At 46.4% G+C, this 22,500-nt stretch overlaps 1 protein-coding gene across 1 annotated transcript in view; it reads left to right on the plus strand.

The window, feature by feature from the left end:
• Positions 1-22,500, plus strand: part of anks1b (ankyrin repeat and sterile alpha motif domain containing 1B) — a 156,004-nt gene that overhangs the window by 106,961 nt on the left and 26,543 nt on the right. The window contains exons 14-19 of the mRNA XM_034526551.1: positions 7,251-7,921; positions 8,283-8,405; positions 10,305-10,377; positions 12,043-12,149; positions 20,174-20,272; positions 21,100-21,252. Coding sequence (XP_034382442.1) covers positions 7,251-7,921; positions 8,283-8,405; positions 10,305-10,377; positions 12,043-12,149; positions 20,174-20,272; positions 21,100-21,252 — 1,226 coding nt within the window. The remainder of the gene's footprint in view (positions 1-7,250; positions 7,922-8,282; positions 8,406-10,304; positions 10,378-12,042; positions 12,150-20,173; positions 20,273-21,099; positions 21,253-22,500) is intronic.

Below are 22,500 nucleotides of genomic sequence, written 5' to 3' on the forward strand. Positions count from 1 at the left end.
CGCCATATATAATCACTGAGAGATTACAGGCACAGCTGTTGTTTTTTTTTTTTTAACCTCTGCAATCTTTTGCCATCCAACAGCAAGCAACACACCTGTCTTTGTGAAAGCGTCTTACATTTCCGAGGCCATCGTTGGTGTCGTTGTGTCCATATTGCAGGGTGTTTCTGTTATTCTGTCCACCTCCGTGACACACCGTGGCTTCGTAGTCTCGTTCTTTTGTAGTAAAACGTCCTCGGAGTTGCAGCAGCTCTAATTAACGCCACCGTTTCATTGAGCGAGACCGTTTTTTTGTGCACTTGAATCACGTATTTGTTTCCCCTTTAGGCAACGCGTGAGCGAAAGGCTTCGTCTTTTGATGCGCGTGTTTGATTCGATTGGGCTAATTTTAATTTTTTTTATTCACGACCCTGGTATTTGTTTATTAAACTAATGACGCTCCCTGCAGCCTCGGATGCACTTTTCTATTAAATGAGTTAACGCTGACGATGCTAAACTGCGAGTGTGACCGGACCAAAGCAAGAACGACTGTATGTGCTGCAAACTAAAGTTTTTTGCACGCATGCATGCACACACACACACACACACACACACACACACACACACACACATGACATTTAGCTTTGGGCTGCTTCAGGGCTGAAACGGTACGACTGCTACAGACACACACACACACACACACACACACACACACACACACACACACACATGACATTTAGCTTTGGGCTGCTACAGGGCTGAAACGGTACGACTGCTACACACACACACATACACACACACACACACACACACACATTAGTTAATCAATGCTGACCTCATCTCACATGTAACGCTCACTGTCCCTCTACGTCTCTCACACACACACACACACACACACACACACACTCACTCACTCACACACTAATGGATTTTCTGTGACTGCAGCGAGAGACTCCCCGTCACTCCTGACTTCAGGAGAATCGAAACGCTGGGTTACCGCGGGGAGACGAGCCGGTTGCCGTGGCAATGCACTCTCCGTACTTGAAAGTGCAAATTCAATATCTGCAGAGCCGGCCCCCATCGGAGCGCCACGGCCGGGGCTCATACATAGGAGTCCCACCTGTGTGTCTCTCTCTCTCTCTCTCTCTCTCTCTGACCTGGTTGCACCTGTTAGCATCTTTTTCAAGGTGCCACTTACAGGCTGTTTTTTTGCCCTTTTGCTTTTAATGATTGTGACCTTTTTAACAGCACTTCGTTAAAAGCAGCGCTCCTTCCTGCCGGCTCTCGCGTGTGATGCCGTCGCCTTGACATTTTCTCAAATCAACCATCCAGACTGGAGAGTGATTACCTGTCACAGGTGAGCCTCTCGGCCCCGTCGCCACGTGGGTTTTGTGAGCTTAGTCCGGCACTGACACGGTGCTGGCTCAGCGCCTCGGGCTCGGGGAGCCGATTGTGATTTATCCCGGCGCTTAGGAAATAGACTTCAGCCTTAAATCTCCGGGATGACTGACAGCTCAGATATTACTCTGTAGTTTTTAATAACAGTCTCGGAGGCGGAGGAACACGGCGCTATCAGATGTTTGGATCATCTCCCAGCCCCTCATGCTACCACACAAACACACACACAGAGGAAAACATCCCTGTGTGTGTGTGTGTGTGTGTGTGTGTGTGTGTGTGTGTGTGTGTGTGTGTGTGTGTGTGTGTGTGTGTGTGTGTGTGTGTGTGTGTGTGTGTGTGTGTGTGTGTGTGTGTGTGTGTGTGTGTGTGGTATTTATAGAGTCTGTGTGTCTGTCAGAGTTGATGTGAGTCACATATCGCAGAAAAATAGGGGAAACGATGGAGAGGCGAGTTTATCTGTAAAGCGCCGTTCGAGAACAAGCCGGTTCTCGAGTGCTTCACGTGAGACAGGAAGTCATTCAGAAAATATATACACGAGGAACATTTGGCAGTTTAAAAAAAGGCCACGAGTTGCATTTTTTAATGCGTGAAACATAATAATGACTTGAAATAGAAGACGACAAATCAACGTTATTGGATTATAAATAACAGTGCGGCTACATTGCAGCTCACAATATGAGTTAATAACTTAATAAAATGCCGCGGCGGGCAGAATTAGGCTTTCGTTTACAAGTACTGAGAGCAGATCTCAAGTTTCCTGAGACTTAGAACAACACGGGAAAACCATCGCGAAGATCCGACAAACCGGAGTGATTTAATCCACCCGTCTGGTCTCGGCTTCGGCTGTCTGGACCACTTTTTTAGAGAGACCAGTGAAGGCAGCGTCACAGTAGACTTTCTCAAAGACCGATTGGGCAACACTTTGGGTGACCTCGCTGGCTGATGGCGTCTTCGCTATCAGCCAGGCTGCCGGTACAGAATGTGCTTGTTTGGGCTGGAGGTAGATCACGTGCATTTCATCCGTGAATCCCCCACCCCCCAAAAAAAGGGGCGGGGCAAGAGAGTGTGGAGGAATTAGGAGATTGAGGCTGAAGGGTGTCACAGACTGAACCATCGGGACTTTAACTCCAGATCTGCTCAGGATCCAGAGACAGAGAGAGGTTTGTTGTTTTTACTGTTATTTATTAGTGTAATATACACACACACACACACACACACACACACACACACACACACACACACACACACACACACACACACACACACACATCTCCTTCCTCTGTGTTCTCTCTATCAATGCCGGCATCTGCAGTGTGAAAATGGATGGGAGAACGGATTCAGCCCTCTCCCTCTCTTATATATATATATATATATATATATATATATATATATATATATATATAATTATTATTTTTTATCTCATCATCTGAGAGATTGTATTGTTTTTGCCCTCCACTCACGTCATCTTGTTCTGCATTTAGATTTTATATGAAGGGCTTCATTTAGAATGGAGATGCCACTCTGAAATTCAATCTTGCCTGTGCTAAGTGATTGCTTTGCAGGGGGAAAATGGAGGCCATTATTTTTGGAGGAGCTCTTACTTTACCATCCACGATGAGTTGGTTAAAGACCAGAGCTGTGACTCGATGCGATACAACAAACTCATTCTAAACGGTGGAAAAACTGATGCAGAATTCTCCGTTTTTGCCTCAAAACAGAGTTCATGCGGTTCTGCCATAGTGTACATCACAGGTGTCACTGGCGACGTTGTCACTGGCGATGTTACCTGTGCATGTCCCAGTCTTTTGATACAGCCATAACTCTCATGGCGTACTGCCCCTGAATGTAACGCAGCAAGTATCTGCTGTGAAAATAGCTTGAGGGTCATTCCCTGTTCCTACAAATCAGTAAAGTGCATTGATTTGTTCTTCAAAACTTCATTAGTATCACTAATTCTGAGTGTGATACAGCCCCAGTCTCTCGAGGTGTTCCACAGGGTTCGGTACTCGGGCCCCCTCCTCTTCATCCTCTTGCTCCCCCTTGGTACCATTAGACCATCACCCCTCACCTTACTCAGTCCAAGCTCTGGACCCTGGGGGGACAGGGACTTCTCCATCGCTGCCCCCTCCCTCTGGAACTCTCTCCCCCCCTTTCAAAACCGCTCTTAAAACTCATTTATTTAAATCCGCTTTAAACCTGTTATGCTAATTATGTACCTGTGATGTCTCGTTTCTAACGTCATCTATCAGCCTTGTTCCTTTTGATATTGCTTTTATTGTTTCTGTTAATTACTACAACCACTAGAGGGCGGTATCACTTGAACGTAAACACATATTGTTACGGGGACATTAAGGAATCCCTCGTAACGTGTTTTTTCCAATAATAAACATAATTTGTATCACAAGAAAGTTGAAGTACCGCTGCACAGGAAAAATCCACTTTCACAGAATTATTACGTATCTTTGTTATACTTATTTATTGCGCTTTGAAGGAGAGAAGAAAACTAATTAACGATCGGATTTTCCCGCAGCTGTCTTATGGTCTGCAGTTAACACATCCATTGTGTTGCAGCTGTGAGCCAATCATCCGCATCCTTTGTGTGCGACAACACTGGTGTCCATCAACAGTCCACTCTGCACACTTCACCGCACTCACTCGCCAAAACCTACTTTAGCGTGTCGCGTGTGATTAGGACACAGCCACACCGCATGCATCTTAAACCAGCCGGACGCCCCACGACAGATAGGATTTCAAGGGGTTTTCTTCCTCTATAAATAAATGTAGCGTTTAGATACATTGAATAAAAACTATATCTTGTTTCTTCTTCCCTCTCCTGTGCTCCGCTAGCTGGCTGGTGGGTGGAGGCACCCGTCTGAAGGTTTTCAGCCTCTTCCAGTTCATCAACTTGAGGAAGTGTCAATCAATAATATCAGTCGGTAAATCATTTATACTTGGTGGGCGGGCGGGGGTGGGGGGGTGAGGGGGGGTTGAAAGGGCGCTTAATTGTCCGCATGGTATTGAGACACACTTTTGTCTTGAAGATGTTTTCCTGAAGCAAACAAGCGTCCATTGCTGCGGTTGTTTGTGTTGAGACGAGCGTCTGAATACCAATCGGTTCCAGGGCTGAGCTGCTGCGTGCCACAGCCCGCCCGTGTGTGTGTGTGTGTGTGTGTGTGTGTGTGTGTGTGTGTGTGTTTGCGCACCAGTTTTCGCAATAGAAATGCAGGTATGCAGACTGTTTCTGAGACGTACGTGCGCTGCATTTCAGCAGAAGCAGGCGTGAGGAGCGCTGCGAGTGTGTCCGGCACTTACAGTATGAATGTTTTTTTAGTTTAAGCGGCACTTTCTTTGAATGCCAAGGTAAGAGACACACACACACACGCACACACACGCACGCACTCTCAGTTAGAATCCACGCACAGAGGAAGACAATATATTGTTTTCAGGTTAAATGATCATGCTTCTGTCATGTTTCCCTTCCTATAATACGTCAATATTCCCATCGGCTCCACTGATGTCAGGTTTATTTCTCGATCTATACCTCCGGTATAGAACATATTCACGTAACTTTTTCCTCGAACCGGTACTTTTGCACTTCCGTACATTTCAGCTCTGCCTCTGTTATTTTTCTGTCTAGACAAACGCGCACAAACACCTGCCGATTTTGATTGCTGTGTTTATCAGCCGTGCACTTTCTTTCCCCCCCTTCGCTCTCATGAAGGCCGAAGACACTCAGCCACCCGGGAAAAAAAAAAAAAAGAAAAAGAAAAGTGGGAGAGATGTCGGCATTGGGGGGGGGGCTCTCTGTTGCCATAGCAACCGACCGACAGGCTCACCTGTTGCCAACGGTTCTCATCTTTTAAAAAAAATTAAATAAAAAAAAAAGAGGACAGAGTGTCATAAAGGTTTCTCGAACAGGGCTGTGAGAGAGTCACAGACGGAAAGGATGACAAATATAAAGATAATCTGTGGTGGAGACATAAATATTGATCTTTTTTAGCCACGTCGTCCCGGTGACGCTGGAGAGAAGTGGACTATCTGTCATAGCTAAAGAGCTTTCAGCCATGTGTGGGAAATAATGATAATTTCCATCCCCGCTCGATGATGAGTCATTACCGGAGGGCCGTTAGCGGCCGTTAGCGGCTGTTTCGTACCTTTTTTAAAACACAGTTCAGGTGCAGGAAGATGCAAAAAGATATGAAACGGCTCTCCAATGGAGGACCGTTGATATGGCTTCTCTCTCCCTCGCTGAGAGGCGATCGAGCACCTTCCCGTTTTAATCCACCGTGAAGTTGCTTTTTTAAGTTGTTGTTCCAGTTGTTTTTGTCATCGGAACAAAAAAAAAGCACGCAGGTGACTTTTGCATTCGATTTTTTTTTTTTTTTTTTTTTAAATCCTCGACTCGCATTATGTAATTGTTTTTGCACGGAAATGTGGCCGATGACAGTCATGAAAACTGGCTGACAGCAGAGTGTGTGTGTGTGTGTCGGGGGGGGGGGGGGTGGTAGCAGGCAGCAGGACTATGCAGTCAAATGCCAAAATTGTAAATTCAGGGTGTGTGTGTGTCTGGCGGCCTGTGGAGATACGTGCAATTATTCAAGTGGCATTTTTTTATTATGAAACTGCAATAATTTGTGTGTGGACAGGCACTGTCTCTATTCACGTGTGTGTGTGTGTGTGTGTGTGTGTGTGTGTGTGTGTTTGATGCTTATCGGGGGTGAGCTTGTTTACATGGCCTGGTACACAACCTTAACACGCAGTGACAGGAACCAGATAAAGAGAGGTTTGGGCTCCTCACACACAAACACACACACAGAGAGAGTTTTCTTTTCTGATATTTATAGAGTGCAAGGTGAATTATCTATAGTCTGGTCCGCGGAGGTTTCAGACACTTGTTTTTGTGTGTGTGTGTGTGTGCGCGCTGAAGGAGCTGTAACTTTATCTGCTGATGGATTAGCGTGCATGATGTCAAAGACCTCACCAGCTGCTGAATGAGACAACCGAAACAGTCAGCTGATGGAGGCTAAAACGCTTTTTGAGTCATATATCAGTAATATAAACATGATGACCGGAGCAGCCGTCTTTGTTTCAGTCTGTGTGATTTCTTCCACCTCTTCTTTCCATCTCTACTTAACATTGCAACTCCAAACATTTTTGCATTCGTTTTAAGACGCGGGGAGAAAGAGACCGTTTTGGAAACCGTGAATAAAAAATCCGAGCAGGGCTGCTCCCCCCGGGAGCCTCGTCGGAGCACATTGCTGTCCTCCGGTCTCGTTGGCGTTGGAGATTCATCATTACGAGTTTGAGCGCGGCGCCCAATATATATAATCACGGTTGGAATAATAATGCACCTTATTTTGCATTTTATTTGCGCTCGCCCCGCTGCACACGGAGAGAGAGAGCGAGTGGGCCTCTGGAAGCAAAACCCCTGGGAAAAAGAATAAATACCCGGTCTGTGGTGTGAGAGCGTCTGCCCCGATGACTTCATGCATTCATGCACAAGTTCAGACATCCAAAACACACAGTTTTCAAGTCATGAGTTCTTTTATTCTTTCCTCGGAGGAACAAACGGCGCTTCAACCGAGAAGCAGAAGACGCGTTATCTCGTTCTTATCTTCCTTTTTGCAGCTTTGGTTGTTTTGCCCCTTTTTTGCTTTCTTCCCTCTGTTCCATAGTGTTAAGTAAATACAATTATTTAAATATTATGATGTGCTTTATTTGTGCAGTGAGTGTAAATGTTTGATCTCGGTCTTATTTTTTCTCGCAGAGTAAATCCACTGCTGCGTATCGTTGCTTTTATGCATTTAATCCTAATCAGTAAAATAAATGTGTGTGTGTGTGTGTGTGTGTGTGTGTGTGTGTCCTCCATGCAGACGACGGGCCGTACCAGCGAGATCCTCCTCCTCCTCCTCCTCCTCCTCTCGGCTCTTCCTCCACACCCAGCGCTCTGTTGGAGGAGCGCAGGAAGAGCCACATCCCAGAGGAGTTTGCAGGCCTCCTTCATGGATCTTCCCCGGCGTGTGAAACGCCCGACACGCCGTACCACCTTTACAGCCCCAAACCCCGAAAACATGCCTCTACTGAGGTCCAGAGCAGCCTGGTGCAGACCCCGGAGTTCAGCATCGTGATCGGAGGCGGACCCACACAGATCTTCTCCGGTACCGGGAGCGATTCGTCGCCCGAGAGGGCCGCAGACCAGCACTCCCAGAAGCCCCAGGTGGTGTACCGGACTATCTTCCACACTAGGGTCAACCAGGACCAGGCGCGACCCAGGGACTGCGAGCAGGTAGATCCACCTTGTGGCCGGTCCACGCTGGGCCACCCCCCCCCATCCTACTCCTCTGGTCAAAACGGCGAAGTTGCAGAGTTACGGGGCCTCCAGACGGGAGTCGTGCCCAAGGGCGGTTCAGTCGGCGCCGGCTACGAGGAGAGGGCCTGCACCCTGGGGAGGATGAGGTCCATGCCCCGCAGTGTGTTGGACCTGCAGCTGTCCAAGTCCCTGTCCAAGTCTGATTCCAACCTGGTCGCCGTGTCTCCCATTCAGGTAAGTCGTCGTGAGTCGATCTCCAAGTCGGCAACGAGAGAGCACGGGCATTTATTGTAAATATTCAGTTGTGTGAATTATGCAGTCGTGGAGATGGATAGAATATATTGCTGTATCATGCAGACTGACTTCAGAGACAGCACGAAAAAACCAGTGCAACCAATTAAATAACCCACTAATCCGGGCCACGGCACTCCGTGCTGTGCGGCACATTTTTATGAGACTTTGCAAAATGAATCAGAAGCTAAATACAATAATAAAACTGTTACGGTTAAAGTATTTGACAAGCTTTTGCATCCTGTAGTTTGATTAAGGCTGGAAAACGAAATTGTTTTTTGGGGTTTTTTTGGGCCGTGTCCAGGAGGAGCACGGCTGGGGGCCTGGATCTCGGGGCCAGGGGCCTGGAAGTCCCAGCCCAGGAGAAGGTGCCAGCCCGGGGGGAAGACTGGAGAGAACGCCCTCCTTCACCGCGGAGTGGGAAGAGGTAAGAAGTTGAAACTGATGTTTCCGATCAGAAAACTAAAAGGAAATGTGTCTCTTTTTTTAAATCACTTCGGTTAATCCGTCCTCATCTGTAGTGAAAATGAAGCACCTCTGCAGGGGGGGCCGTCAAAACCTCTGCGCTCAGATCTTCAATCTTTCCTCCCGTTTAATTAAAATCCTCTCGGCTGCAGAAGGAGCCCCAGTGCTGGTTTCGTACGCTCCCACATGGATGTCCTTCTGTAACCAGCACCGGCGCCGCAGGGTGGACCAGATGCAAAGAGAGAATGCGGTTTCCGTGATGGAGGTCAAGGCCGTGCTGTGCTGTGTGTGTGTGTGTGTTTGTGCCCGGGGCCCCATTCGGTAGCAAAGGGTCTCTGACCCGGATGTAATCCATTAACTGGACCGCCCCTTCAAGAACACTTTGGGTCCCCCCGACACATTACAGGCCGTCGTACACACACACACACTTCTAAAAAAGGATGCTTGTGCACCCTGAAAGAAGAGAATCTCAAACCAATTTTTCCAATAACGAGAATGACTATTTTCAACGTAATGCTAATGCATTGCGAGTGAATAGAACATTTCCTGCGTGCCTGTCCACATTTGCATCTTCGTGTTCATTAGTTCCCTCAACGCGGCTCACAAACTTTTTGCTGACGGTGATGAATTACCATAAGGAATTTCCCCATAATCCTCGGCAATTAGGGTGACCTTTCCTGTTTAATTGCGTGGTGCGAGGATGTGAGATAAGATGGCTTGGGGGGGGATTGTACTGTGATATGTGGGGAATTTCACAGGCAAAAAAATATAACAAAGTTGCTCTATTTGCAGCACATGTTCAGGAAAGAGTTTCTTTATTAGCAGGAAAAGTCACGAGGGATGTCCCAGAACAGCCCGCGATCTGAAGATATCCAAACTCATTAGTGCTCCAGGCGAGGTAGTCCCCGTGTATGTGCGCTATCCATCCGGCCTTGAACATCGCTGATTGTTTTGTGCTTATTTGGATGGTAATTAACAACAACGTGTTCAATCTGGAAAACTACAGCGAAGAGGGGGGTCCGTTAAATTGGTTGTTATATTTATTATTGTAATAACATTCTAGTTATCAAACCGATTATTGTGATCTGGGCATGTGGCGACGTTGCAAAAAAAAAATAAATAAATAAAAAAACCTGTTAAAATGATTGCCTAAATTTCCGACGTAAACAGACATTAATATTTGTTATATATTCAGACCGACTTCTGAACCCAGAAGACTGCAAAAAATAAGTTGTGGCCGTTGTTTGAAGGAGCATTAATGAATCGGATGGTTGTGTTCTTACTTTCGAGCCAGTCTTTGATCCACATCCATTGTTTTACTTAAAACGTGTTGAGAAATGCAGCTTTTCATCATCGGCGCGCAGTGGAAGTTCATTCCAGGTGCATTCGTGTGCATTGCAGTGCGTGGTTCTCCGCGGCCTGGCCCCTTTTTTTTTAAACGCAGTCAGTCAGCGGGTGTTCTGCGACTCTGCGGTGAGCCGGCGGTCCTGACGGGTGGACGGATGTTTCCGGATCCCACAGCTCGGTGGTTTTAGCAGCGGGTCCGGGGTCTGTGATGACCGGTCGACAGCCAGACACTAATGAAGCCACTGAAAGCTCCCTCCATCTGTCTTCTTCCTCTTCTTTCATCTCAAGTTTCCTGCTCACACATCTTTTTCTTTCCCCCTCTGCTCCTCTGTGCTTTTTCAATCAAAATGGGGGGAGGAGGGGGACTGACATCCCCCGAGCTGGCGGGCGCATTGATGATGTTATGTGACACTTGAATCCAGAAATAGAGGGTTAGCCTTATTACTGGAAAACGTCTTTCCCTTGAACATGCTGTGCATCTCTCTAACTCTCTCTCTCTCTCTCGTTTGTTCAGATCGACAAGATCATGAGCTCTATTGGTGCAGGAATAGGCAGTGGATTGGACATCAAGGAGGAGGAGACCTCAGGTAAAATACACAGTTATTTCTTTAGTAAAGAGAGGTCGTCACGAGCCAAAGAGGTGAAGGAACCGACACGCAGACCGCAACAACAGGAAATGTAGGGAAACATCCGCGACCGCTCGTTAGTCGACAGGAAGCCAGCGACCAGATCTTGTGGAGCTCATTGATTAATTAATTGACGAAGAGGTCATTTTCTCCCTGCTCAACGTGCACTAAAAGCTTCATTCAGTATAACCAGAAGGAATTACGGTAAAAACTACAAAAGATAAGACCATAAATGAAATATATCGTTATTCTTTCAGTCAAACGAGTGTGTGGATGAGTCTGCTTTTTGACTTTCTTGTGCAACTTAATTCCAGTTTTTCACCTGTATACCTCGAGTCCACGCTACTCATCTATATTTGCCCCCCCCCCCCCCCCCCCCCCCCATCTCCACCTCCTGGTCCCCTCACCTCCTCCTTCGCTCCCTCTCTCTTTTCATCTATGAACGCAAAGCCTCTGCTACCCATGGTTACCGCAGGGAGAAATCCTGTTTGTGCCAGAGCAGTCCCCCACCCCCCCACAACAACAATGCACACATAGCTACACTACAGCACACACACACACACACAGACAAACCATGCACTTATAGATGCGGCTGCATAGAAACACTCAGCACTTTGTGTGTGTGTGTGTGTGTGTGTGTGTGTGTGTGCGTGCGTGGGAGGGAGACCCGCTTCTTGCAGACAAAGAAGCTGGAGCTGTTATGATGGCTATTATCTGCAGAGCGAGCCAGATATATGGAGACTGGCAGGGTGACGATCAACGCCGTGAGAGGAGATAGAGACAGATAGAGACGGGAGGTAGACAGAGGAAAGTGAGCTATAGAGAGAGAGAGAGAGAGAGAGAGAGAGATAGAGAGAGAGAGTGAGTGAGGGAATGAGGGAGGAAAGCAGCGCTCAGAGAGAGGAGAGAGAGCGAGGAGGCTGCAGAAGCATACAGATGAGAGTGGGAGTACTTGATAAAAAGAAATCTACAGCGCAGGAAGCTCTGCTCTCTCTCTCTCTCCTGCTCTCTCTTTTACGCACACTCAAACACACACACACACACGCTCGCTCGAGGAAGCAGCCAAGCGAGCGCAACAGCTGAAAAAAAGAAAGCGGCTGCTGTGTGCCGCGCGCGACAGACGCACACAGGCAGTCGTTTCGCTTGCGGATCTGTACGTCCCATCCTCCTCCGACGCCCATCTCTGGCAGGATTTAACCCCGGGACGGGGGCCGTTTTCTGGATACAACTTCAGCTTTCAACCCCCCCTCCGCCTCCGCCCTCTGGCTGGATTCAGAGAAAGCGGCATCTGGACGCCTACCCTTTACCAGCTTGCACCCTTGCATGCTGACCCCCCCCCCCCTCCATTCTCACCATGCCTCTAGCCTAGCCTCCGCTTCCTCCTCCTCCTCCTCCTACTTTCTTCACCTCCCCCCCTTCCCCTTCCCCTTCTACCTGCCTCCCTTTCATTCTGCTCCTCCTGCTGCCTTGCCAAAAGACTCATCGATAGCATGGCGGGCTCCTTCGACAGCCACGTTGCCCGCCACAACATGATGTGGCAGTGCCAGCTGTCTCAGCCGGATTGTCGCTGCTACCGCGTGGACGGCTACTCCTTACTGAAGCGTTTGCCCCTCCACCCCCTCATAGGTCCCCGCTGCCCTATGCAGTCCGTGGGCCAGTGGCTCGACTCCATCGGTCTGGTCCAGTACGAGAACCACCTGCTGGCCAATGGATTTGACAACGTCCAGTTCATGGTGAGTGTTTTTTGTTTGTTTTTGGGGGGCGTAGGAGAGATGTTGGAGCTGGGGGTTCAGGATGGGATATCTTCATACGTCTATCGTTCCTTCTGGTTATTATGTGTCTTTGTGATGTAATCTCCTCTCTCTGTTCGTCCCACCTCCCTCAAAGCTCTCTCTGCTCCCTCAGATGTAGATCATGACCGCTCGTCATTTTCTTTGCAGTGATTAGCACGACAAGTTTTTTTTTTCTTCTCTTTCATTTATTGGATTTCCTCCTCTTTCTATCATCTCTCTCTCTCTCTCTCTCTTATTCTCCCTTTCCCATCACCACTGCCTCTCCCCACTGATGCCATGTGAGGTCCTCCTACGCACAAATCTCCAGCATCAAGCTGCATTCATGCTCACACTACACTAAACATGCATGCCAAAGAAACATGCTTGTTTCATGGTTTTAATGCACATGAACGCCGCACAGAAACCCAACCACTTGTAGCCTGTGCATCAAGATGCAACCCAGGCGTCTGTTTTTATTCCCGTGGTCTATTCAGCCACAGTGACGTAGGAAGAGAAACCCGCTCGGTCATTTCGCATTCATTCAACTCTTTGGATGTTTCTAATGTGCGTGTGTGTGTGTTTGTGTGTGTGTGTGTGTGTGTGACGGTAAGTAAACAGGGAAGTAGGAAATGGGGAGAAAGTGGGAAAACGAAGACAAGATAATTATCTGTCAAATTGCAGAGGGATGCTGACAAGAAGAGAAAGACATGTTTTGGTTGGTTTCTTTTAACGCAAAGTACTAATATTATTAGAGTATTTTACCAACCAGGAGAGGATCATTTTTGGTGAGGCTGCTAGTTCCTTATTGTTGTACAGTTCCACCATTTTGACTGATTCAGTGTCGAGCAGCACCCGCTACGAAAGTTGCTGATTCTAGCAAAAGAGTCGCAAAGTCTGCAACACTGACAGCCCCTTCAGGCCTCCCTCCACAGGCGCTATCCCATAATGATCATCATGAACGTAAACGAAGAGCAGGGCTATTGTTAGCACTCACAGCTGTCAAGTTATCAGGTTGTGGAAGACTCCTGTGACGCATTCTAGTCTGCATGTAGACCAGACATGCATATAAACTAAGCATGCATGTAGAGTATGCATGCAGACTAGGCATGCATGTAGACTAGGCATGCATGCAGACTAGGCATGCATGTAGACTAGGCATGCATGCAGACTATGCATGCATGTAGACTAAGCATGCATGTAGACTAGGCATGCATGTAAACTAAGCATGCATGTAGAGTATACATGTAGGCTATGCATGCAGACTAGGCATGCATGTAGACTAGGCATGCATGTAAACTGAGCATGCATGTAGAGTATACATGTAGGCTATGCATGCAGACTAGGCATGCATGTAGACTAGGCATGCATGTAGACTAGGCATGCATGCAGACTAGGCATACATGTAGACTAAGCATGCATGTAGACTAAGCAAAAATGTAGACTAGACATGCATGTATACTAGGCATGCATGCAGACTAGGCATACATGTAGACTATAGGCATGCATGTAGACTAGGCATACATATAGACTAAGCATGCCTGTAGACTATAGGCATGCATGTAGACTGGGCATTCGTATAGACTAAGCATGCATGTAGACTGGGCATGAATGTAGACTAGGCATGCATGTAGACTGGGCATGAATGTAGACTAGGCATGCCTGTAGACTGGGCATTCGTATAGACTAAGCATGCATGTAGACTGGGCATGAATGTAGACTAGGCATGCCTGTAGACTAGACTGGGCATGAATGTAGACTATAGCCATAATTCATTTAGTTTTGGCCAACTCAACGAGCTCTAAGAACAGAGAGATACTATCCCATGACTGTCTCATGGCAGACATGTTCTCAAACATGAAGAGACATTAGCGTCTGTTCGGAGTGAATGAATATAAGTGCAATATTCACCTTCCTCTTCTGTTTTGGTTCTGACTAATGCCTGAAGGAAATATCTGGCTCTAAAAAACAAATGCCATAAAACCAAAACAATGAGCTGAAAGGGCCTAAAACGCTCGGTAGCGATGAGGGGAAACAGGCGTGGCCTTATTGAATTGCACAATCATTTTAGCCAGTGTTAATATCATATTACATAGATTAGTGCAGCGATAATTTATAATCCCTCTTGTGCACATTGTTCAGTTTTTCACAATTACAAAAAAAAGCCAATTCCTTACACTGTCATCTAAACAATCTCATGTAAATCATATGGAGTATTTGCAGAGATCACGTCTTCCAAATGCTGTTTGTTTCTTCTTTTTCTGTGTCTTCATGAATGAGTCAAAAAAGGAATCATTGCAGCAGCTGTGCGACTGTCCAAGCGTTAACACTTTCTTTTTTAGCTTAAAATTAGATTTCTCTTCCAGTAACGTCCCCGAAGGTGAAGCCTCCCATCACTCACACTCCTTCCTCTTCCGCGCCATCACATCAGGCATCACATCGTTGTTTTACTTCCAGTCATTGGCAGGACTTCAGAGCGACTTGGGGATCCTCTGCTCTCCTGGCCTCGCCCCTTTTGTCTTTCAAATGTTTCTCAATAGCTCAGTCGTCTCCTCTTAAAAGCCTTCAGATACAATTAATATTGGAAAGAGCTGCAAAAAAAAGAAAACCAGCCTCACAAACATCACGGCGACTTCAAAGTCCCTTCTGTGACGGGGCCTCCTCTCTCTCCGGGTCTTTCTCTGTTTTAAAAGTCTCTCCGGCGTTCCCACTTTGAGTTTTTAACCTCTCTTTCTTTGTTGTTTTTTGATTAAACACTTAAAAGACATATTTTATATTATTCCGCCCTTGGAGGAACGCCATGGCGGTTGAGGCTACATGGGATTACGTTGGTATTTGCAGCGCTCCAGCTCATGTGTAGAATTGATTGGTTTCTGATGCGTATCCGTGTGTTGCAGTGGAAAGCCTCGACGTATGAACGCGTGCACATAAACACGGACCCGCCCAGTCTGCCATCACCATTCTCCACTAATTGGGGTCATTAGAGGGGGGCGTGTCCGCTCACCTCAACCGGCTAGCAGAGGACAAAAGCTGCTAGGCTGATGGGCAAATCTTTAAAGGGGCGGAGTGGTTGTTATGGAGACAGCGTTTGATATGAAGCACTCGGGGGGGGTGGAGACTAATCACGGCCGTTGCGAATGACTGTACATGAACTGTACACACATCTTGCAGAGCAGTCACTTTGTTGGCTATACGGCTGCTTTTTTCTTTTTTGTAACTAATGTTCATTTAAAGTCCTGTTTTTGTAGAAATAGTCGCCCTCCGGTTTTGCTTTTGTTTTCTACCGATGCTTGAAAGAAACATCTGTCTTTTTTTCCTGCTGCTACAAGCTCCACTTTAACATAACATGGTGACAGCAGAACATTACAACTGCAGTCACCTTCCACCAAGGCATTTTCATATATATAAAAACATGTTTATCGCGGTTTTAAAGAACCGTTGCTTTGGGCCTGATGAATGTAGTCTCTTTATATTGTCTCTAATGTCAATCATCTGGCCCTTTTTTAAAGCTGAAATCGTCCGCCTGCTGCGTCTGGAAACGATGCTGATGAGACTGAACCAAAACAGTGAAGGCACGACTAATTGTTACATCAGTCGGACTTTGATTATTACACCGTTTTCATTGCAAAGTCTAGCAATTAAGTGCGTGTAATCAGAAAAACGGGTGGCGTGTGATAGAGAGCGGCGTCTCGAGATGTTCAGAGCTCCTGAACTTGTGGATCTCGGCCATCTTTATGAGACGAATCAGCGGTAAAGAGTCACCTTTGCTGAGTCCTCTGCAGTCGCACGGCGCCCGTTGACACTCGTTGTTACCGTCGTTACGTCGTTACCGTCGTTACCGTCAAAACGCTCCTCGGTGAACACGCCGTCGAATCTTAGAAACCTGACCAGAATGGAAGCGGAAGAGAGAGAGATGACGAGATTAAGTACGGTTTGTAATCTCTCACTTGAGAGAAAGAGACTAAAGAATCTCTTGTGAGAGTCACATAAACTGATGCATTGTGGGTCCGTGGAGGCACCGAGACACGCAAACCAATACAATGAATTTAATATAAAAGCTCCTTTTTATCAGGATGGTTTTCTTTTTTTTTTTAATTTGATTTGCTTTCATGCAGCACAATGAATCGAAAGAAAAGAGAAAGACGCCAGTAGATGAAGACAAAGGGATCGCGAGGGTGAATTGGAGGGGGGGGGGGGGGGGGGGGGGGCAGAAATGATGTCACGCAACAAGCGAGTGAAATTAATGAAACAACAATATTTGAAATGAAACATTGTCAATATCCATATTTCATTGAAAGGTGGCGCCTCTAATCCTCCTCGTGAAGGAATTGTTTAATCCCACTAAATAAACGAAATAATAGATAAAAGTAACCCTAAAAGCGACTAACAGAGAAGAAAAACTTTAGATTAGTAAAGTAAGAGAGAAGCGACAATGTAACGAGATCAAAGGACGAAGTTCTCTGATAGCAATGCGCGAAGGGAGCGGAGGCAGAGATACAGTAGAGACACTGGTTGGTGAAGATAATGGCCTTCACTGTGAATATCAATGTTTGCTCCATCTTTAGTTTTGTGCATGAATGCTGGCCGACGCCGCGGATGCTAAGCAGCCGAAATAACTAGGATAAGTTGAGCCTCTATCTATCTATCTATATATATTCATGCTTTGCTTCTGTTGTTCCTCAATAATCATCATTCAGTTAATATTGAGGTGATCCGTGTCCCCTGAATCTATCATGTTGCCGTTAGAAATGTCAGATATGGGGACAGACGTCATGTAATGTTGGGACAGAAAAGGGGGAACATGTGCCGGATGTGTTTTGGAGATAGAAAGAACAAACGTGAAGGAAGTCTATCTCTTCCCCTTCAGGATCCCCGACAGAGAGCAATTAGTCGTGCCTTTGTCGACTCCGCTGTGAGTTATTACTCTGCCCTCCGGTAGTGGTAACTCCAGCTCCAGCTTGGCTCTCTGGCCTCTGTTAATCAGCCTGGGAGCTGATCTCTGCGCTGCACTCCTCTCACAGAGGTCCGGGTGCACCGGTTTGGTGAGGCGAGTGTGGAAGGAATGACTTCAGCCTGCAGGATCGGCCCAATCTGCCGCTGCTGCTGCTGCTGTTGAGGTTTCGTGGTGCCGGGACCGACCGGCGGCGCCCCGGAGACGGAGTTCTACTAACGAGCCTCTGCAGCAACATGGTGCACTTTAAGGGCAATTCATGTCCAAAAGAGTGTTGACATTTTAAACTTATTTTCATTGAGGAAAACGTGCCGGGGGGGATTTAAGATAAAAGAAAAAAAGTTGTTTGTTTATCGATCGGTGCTCATGGATTAATAAATTGAGGTGAAAAATATGGACCTTTGGCCTGCAGAATAAACGATAGATTCAATTTTATTTATTTAATTTAACCTTGATTCATCCATTGATATGTTTGGATCTATTTCCCAAGAGATGGTCCTTGTCCCTGTCATTAAAGCTATTACAATAAGTAATTGAAATCTTTCTAGCCACTAAATAAAAAGCACTGATTGCAACGAGAGAGCTTCAATCACCCACACGAGAGTCCTAATTGTCCTTTTTTGAAAATTTTTTACAGGTTATAATTATGTGTGGGGATAAAGTGTTTTTGTGTTTTAACACTCAAAAGACGTACAATGAATTACGAGCTTTTCACTTTTCAGTCCATTAAAGAGGCGTTGCAACGCGGCGTGGCTACCTGTGATGTATTGTTGCACCATCGACGACTGGGGGCGTGGTCACAATTAGACCACGCCCCCAGAGGTTCAACACACTTGTACCTTTCTACCCAGCGACGTTGGCCGTTACTCTCTAAAGGTTTCCCTGCAAAGATATCTTGGAAACAATACATTTTATATACTTTTACAGTATTTTAAACCTACATTGCTTCTTGCTAGTCGACAGTCTTCTTCTTTTTTTAACCTTTTGATGTCACAGTGCCTAAAAACTGGCAAACGCCTCTGTTCACACAGTCATTGAGGCCTTTTTTAGTGCGTTTTATTAACCCCAGAACACATATTTACGCAACCTGTTGCATGCTTTAAACGCCATGTGAGTTCCACATCAACGTGTTTTACAACGTGTGAGGTTTTGCAGCATATTCATATTTTTCTGTGGAGAGCCACACACACACACACACACACACACACACACACACACACACACACTCGCGGGCGAGATGATGTGATCTCGTTGCTCGAGTGCTCACTTCGGTGCGCGCGCCCACTCGTATTTCTAGGATTTAGGACGGAAACCTTTTTACGATCGCTAGAATTATTTATTATTTTTTTATTCCCCAAGTCGGGGCTTGATATATATATACAGTACGTTTGTAGACTGGGCCGCGTCAAAGCCGCTCTAGATGTAATTAATCATGTGATGATCCAGGATCGTAGCAGATCTGGAGTTTCAAAAGGAGGAAGGATTCTTTCTGGTGATTCTGCATTTTAAAAAATAAACTACCACGATGGCCGCCGCTCTCCCCTAGAATCGAAAAACGTCTTGACATCGGAGCTAATGGTCCTTTTGGAGAGCGCCGCGATAGCCGGAGTGGACTCCTGGACCGATATCTGCTCCCTGCTGCTCTCCCACAGTCCCTCACCTTCTCTTCTGTAGCTTTACTGCGGCGGTTACCTCACTTCTTACATCTGGTGGTGCCTTTCAGCCTTTTTCCCTCTAATCATCTGTGTGCATGAAGACCCTCCGGAGGGCCGGTGACCGATGGGCTTCCTAATGTTTCTCTTTGGATTATTGAAGGTGAAACCTGCACAGGCTGCTCTGTGTGTGTGTGTGTGTGTGTGTGTGTGTGTGTGTGTGTGTGTGTGTGTGTGTGTGTGTGTGTGTGTGTGTGTGTGTGTGTGTGTGTGTGTGTGTGTGTGTGTGTGTGTGTGTGTGTGTGTGTGTGTGTGTGTGTGTGTGTGTGTGTGTGTGTGTGTGTGTGTGTGTGTGTGTGTGTGTGTGTGTGTGTATTGTCTACTACGTTTTATTGGTTCTAGCTTTAAATCATTTTTCATTGCTTTCCTGTCTTTTCTCAGTCATGTCCTCTTGATGTTTTACTCCCAGGTTGCTCTCTTTGATGCATTATTGGTGTTTTTGTTTTTAATGCGAAATAATCGGTGCCAATATCCCGTTATTGCCATTGCAGCAAGAGTGTGTGTTGTTGCACTGAATCATATATAATCATACGAAATGCTGTTTGGATTTAGTGGAGATTTTGGGCACCACGGGAGTGAGTTTAATAATCAGAAACGCATCAGGAGGCTCACGCACATCCGTAAAATGATTTTAAGTGCTGCACAAAAAGACAAAACAATACCCACACGTTGCTTTCTTTTTGGATGTCTTCTTGACTGCACTGCGACTTCCTAAATAAGAACATTCGCTGTCAAAAAGTTTGTTTTTTAAAAAATGATTTTTCTTCATATTTTACTCACAATTATCAAGTTCAAACTAATGCATTTCTCTCCTGTTAGTCAAGTCAACAGATATGGAGTCGGCAAAACAAAACGATGTATTGCTACCATGCAAATAACAGTCCTCTACTATCGTGGTGCATTAAGTTAGATTTAAAAGGTGCAGTTACTTAAAACAAAACCATAAACCTTCTTTTTTCCCCCCACACAGAGAAAACTATTTCCACACTTTTGTCATCTGCATGCGTCGTTGTGATTCATTGTGTATTTTAATCAACAACGTCGTTGAGACAAGGGAGCGCGCTGCAGACTTTTTATAATCAATTTGCATTTGAAGTGGATTACCATGTAATGATAATTGAACAACGCCAAACAACCAGATGCACACTTGATGGATTGCAAACCTCAAAGTGAGCTTTCGGAGTACTGGGAACATGATTGTCACACAGCGAGGCTTTTCCCCCAGTGAACTGTGTGTAAAAGTCCTCCTGTGTGTTGCAGACACTGCTGCTTTAAAAATGCTAACCTTAGCTGTGGTTGTTGTTGTTGTTGTTTCTACTCTGCAGGGCAGCAATGTGGTGGAAGACCAGGACCTGCTGGAGATCGGGATCCTCAACTCGGCCCACAGACAGCGGCTCCTTCAGGCCATACGGCTGCTGCCCAGGGTCAGTACTGCCCGACCAGTAGAAACAATACGGAAAATACTTAGAGGAAGGTTCGCTGCTGCTTGTTACTGTGGCAAAGTCAGGTGTGTGTGTGTGTGTGTGTGTGTGTGTGTGTGAGTGTGTGAGAGAGAAAGTAAGAACAAAGTCTCCAGGAGAGTACAGACAGAAAAGAAGAGACTCTGAGCTCAAAGGTTTCATACAAACGCCCCAAAAACGTTGATCTCCACTCACCACTTTCCTCTTCTCATCCCTTCCCCTAAATCTCCCATAACACCGTTAAAAAAAAGATCCCTCACACATGTAGACTCACACAAGGTGGAGGACGAGGGATGTTAGTTTGAAGCCCCGTAAGCTCCCTGATGTTGGCGTCCTATTCTGCCCTTTTTTAAAAAGTTAGACTCGCGTTCGTCACTTTATTTTTCTCTCTATCGTGAGAGAAAAACAACAACCTCTTGAACATGGAATAAATCTTTAATGATCCCCATGTAGAAATGTGGCTGCTGCAGCAGAATGGAGACATAAAGTGCAGTGCAGCAATAAAATAAGGGGGAAAAACTGAATTTAAACAGCTCGCACGTTATGTAAGAAATATGCATTCAGGCCGTAATGTAGTTAAGCATTTAAAAAGAGCAACGGTAGTCCATCATATGGCAACCTACAGCCAGCAGTTCCTTCTCCTCTCAGTGTCTCTCACATTCACGAGAACACGGAGGAGAACTTGTACGTGTCGTGAAACCGAGATCTTCAGGAATACGCTCTGCCGTTGAGGATAAAAGGTCTCACGTGTGTGTGTGTGTGTGTGTGTGTGTGTGTGTGTGTGTCTGCAGGTGAGACCCGTCGGCTACGACGGCAACAACCCCACGTCCGTGGCGGAGTGGCTGGAGTCGCTGGAGCTCGGCGACTACACCAAGTCGTTCCTCGTCAACGGCTACACGTCCATGGAGCTGGTCAAGAAGATCTGGGAGATCGAGCTCGTCAACGTGAGTCACATCCTGATTAATCCTGTTCCTCCATTGTTGTTTCAAGTCGATACCACGTGCACCGTCCTGGTAACGAATGCTCACCACGTGCATCACATACGTATTAATCCACGGATTCAAAAAAAATAGTCCCCGCCAATTGCTAAAATACAAGCTTGACTGTTTTATAACACTATATAGTTAAATGGGCATTTAAATGGTTAAAAATAGACATTTACCAGGCAGGGAGGTATTGATGTAATATGGTGTTATGTTGCATTATGGGGGATGTAGAGAACCAGGTGTCCAGGGACTAAAAGTCAGGATATTTCAGCCTCTGCTGCTTCAAATGTTTCTCTCAAGTCTCCTGACTTTCTGAAAGTAAAGGATATAAATGGCTTTAAATGTTTACGTCTTTATTAGGAAGGACTAGATTTGGGGTTGGGTGCCACAGACAGGGAAATGGGAAGTAGATCTTTAGCCGACGTGTTTCTCTTCTCGTTGGTTTCCGTCCTCGTCGCTCGGTGACACAGATGTTTGGTTTCTCCCGTCCTGAGTCGACTGCACTGGAGACTCCGACGTCAGTAGATCGCACGAGCGAAAGGAGTCTGAAGCCGGCGTGAAAGATGCACAGAGGGCCGAGCTGAGAGTGCCGGAAGCCCGTCGGGCCACTTTTTCTCATTACTGTGCAATTTGTGCGAGGAGAAAGGAGGAGTCACAACCTCACTGCATCCTTTTTTTTAATGTAACTGCAGCTCCTCGTCGCAGTTTCCCCTTTTGCACTGATAAAAAAAAAAAATTACACCAAGGAAATACATCTTCAGGAGAGACGGACGGGTTTTTACTGCAGCTCCTTTGATGCTCCGAGTGCAACGAAATCACACTCGATTGAAGAGGGCTGATTTCAATGAGGGGGGGGGGGGGGGGAGTGTGTGTGTGTGTGGGGGGGGGGTCCTTCCCAACGGAGGATAAAGTGATAAAGTGATGAGCGATCAGCTGGAGGAGGTGGAGAGGGAGTTATATAAGCATGTGGGATGCAAGATGTTTCGCAGCGCCGGGGATGCCGCCCACACACTGCTCCTGTGTGTGTGTGTGTGTGTGTGTGTGTGTGTGTGTGTGTGTGTGTGTGTGTGTGTGAGTGTCTGTACATGTTTCTGGATGCTTTTGTCTTTGTGTGCGCCCGCTTTTGAAAAAAAAGGCGTCGCTTTTTAAAACACGAGAAACATCAATCTTCTTTCCGTTGCTGAAAAGCAGATAACGGTACAACGT

This window comes from Cyclopterus lumpus, chromosome 23, assembly GCF_009769545.1.
Source record: "Cyclopterus lumpus isolate fCycLum1 chromosome 23, fCycLum1.pri, whole genome shotgun sequence".
Taxonomy (NCBI): Eukaryota; Metazoa; Chordata; class Actinopteri; order Perciformes; family Cyclopteridae; genus Cyclopterus; species Cyclopterus lumpus.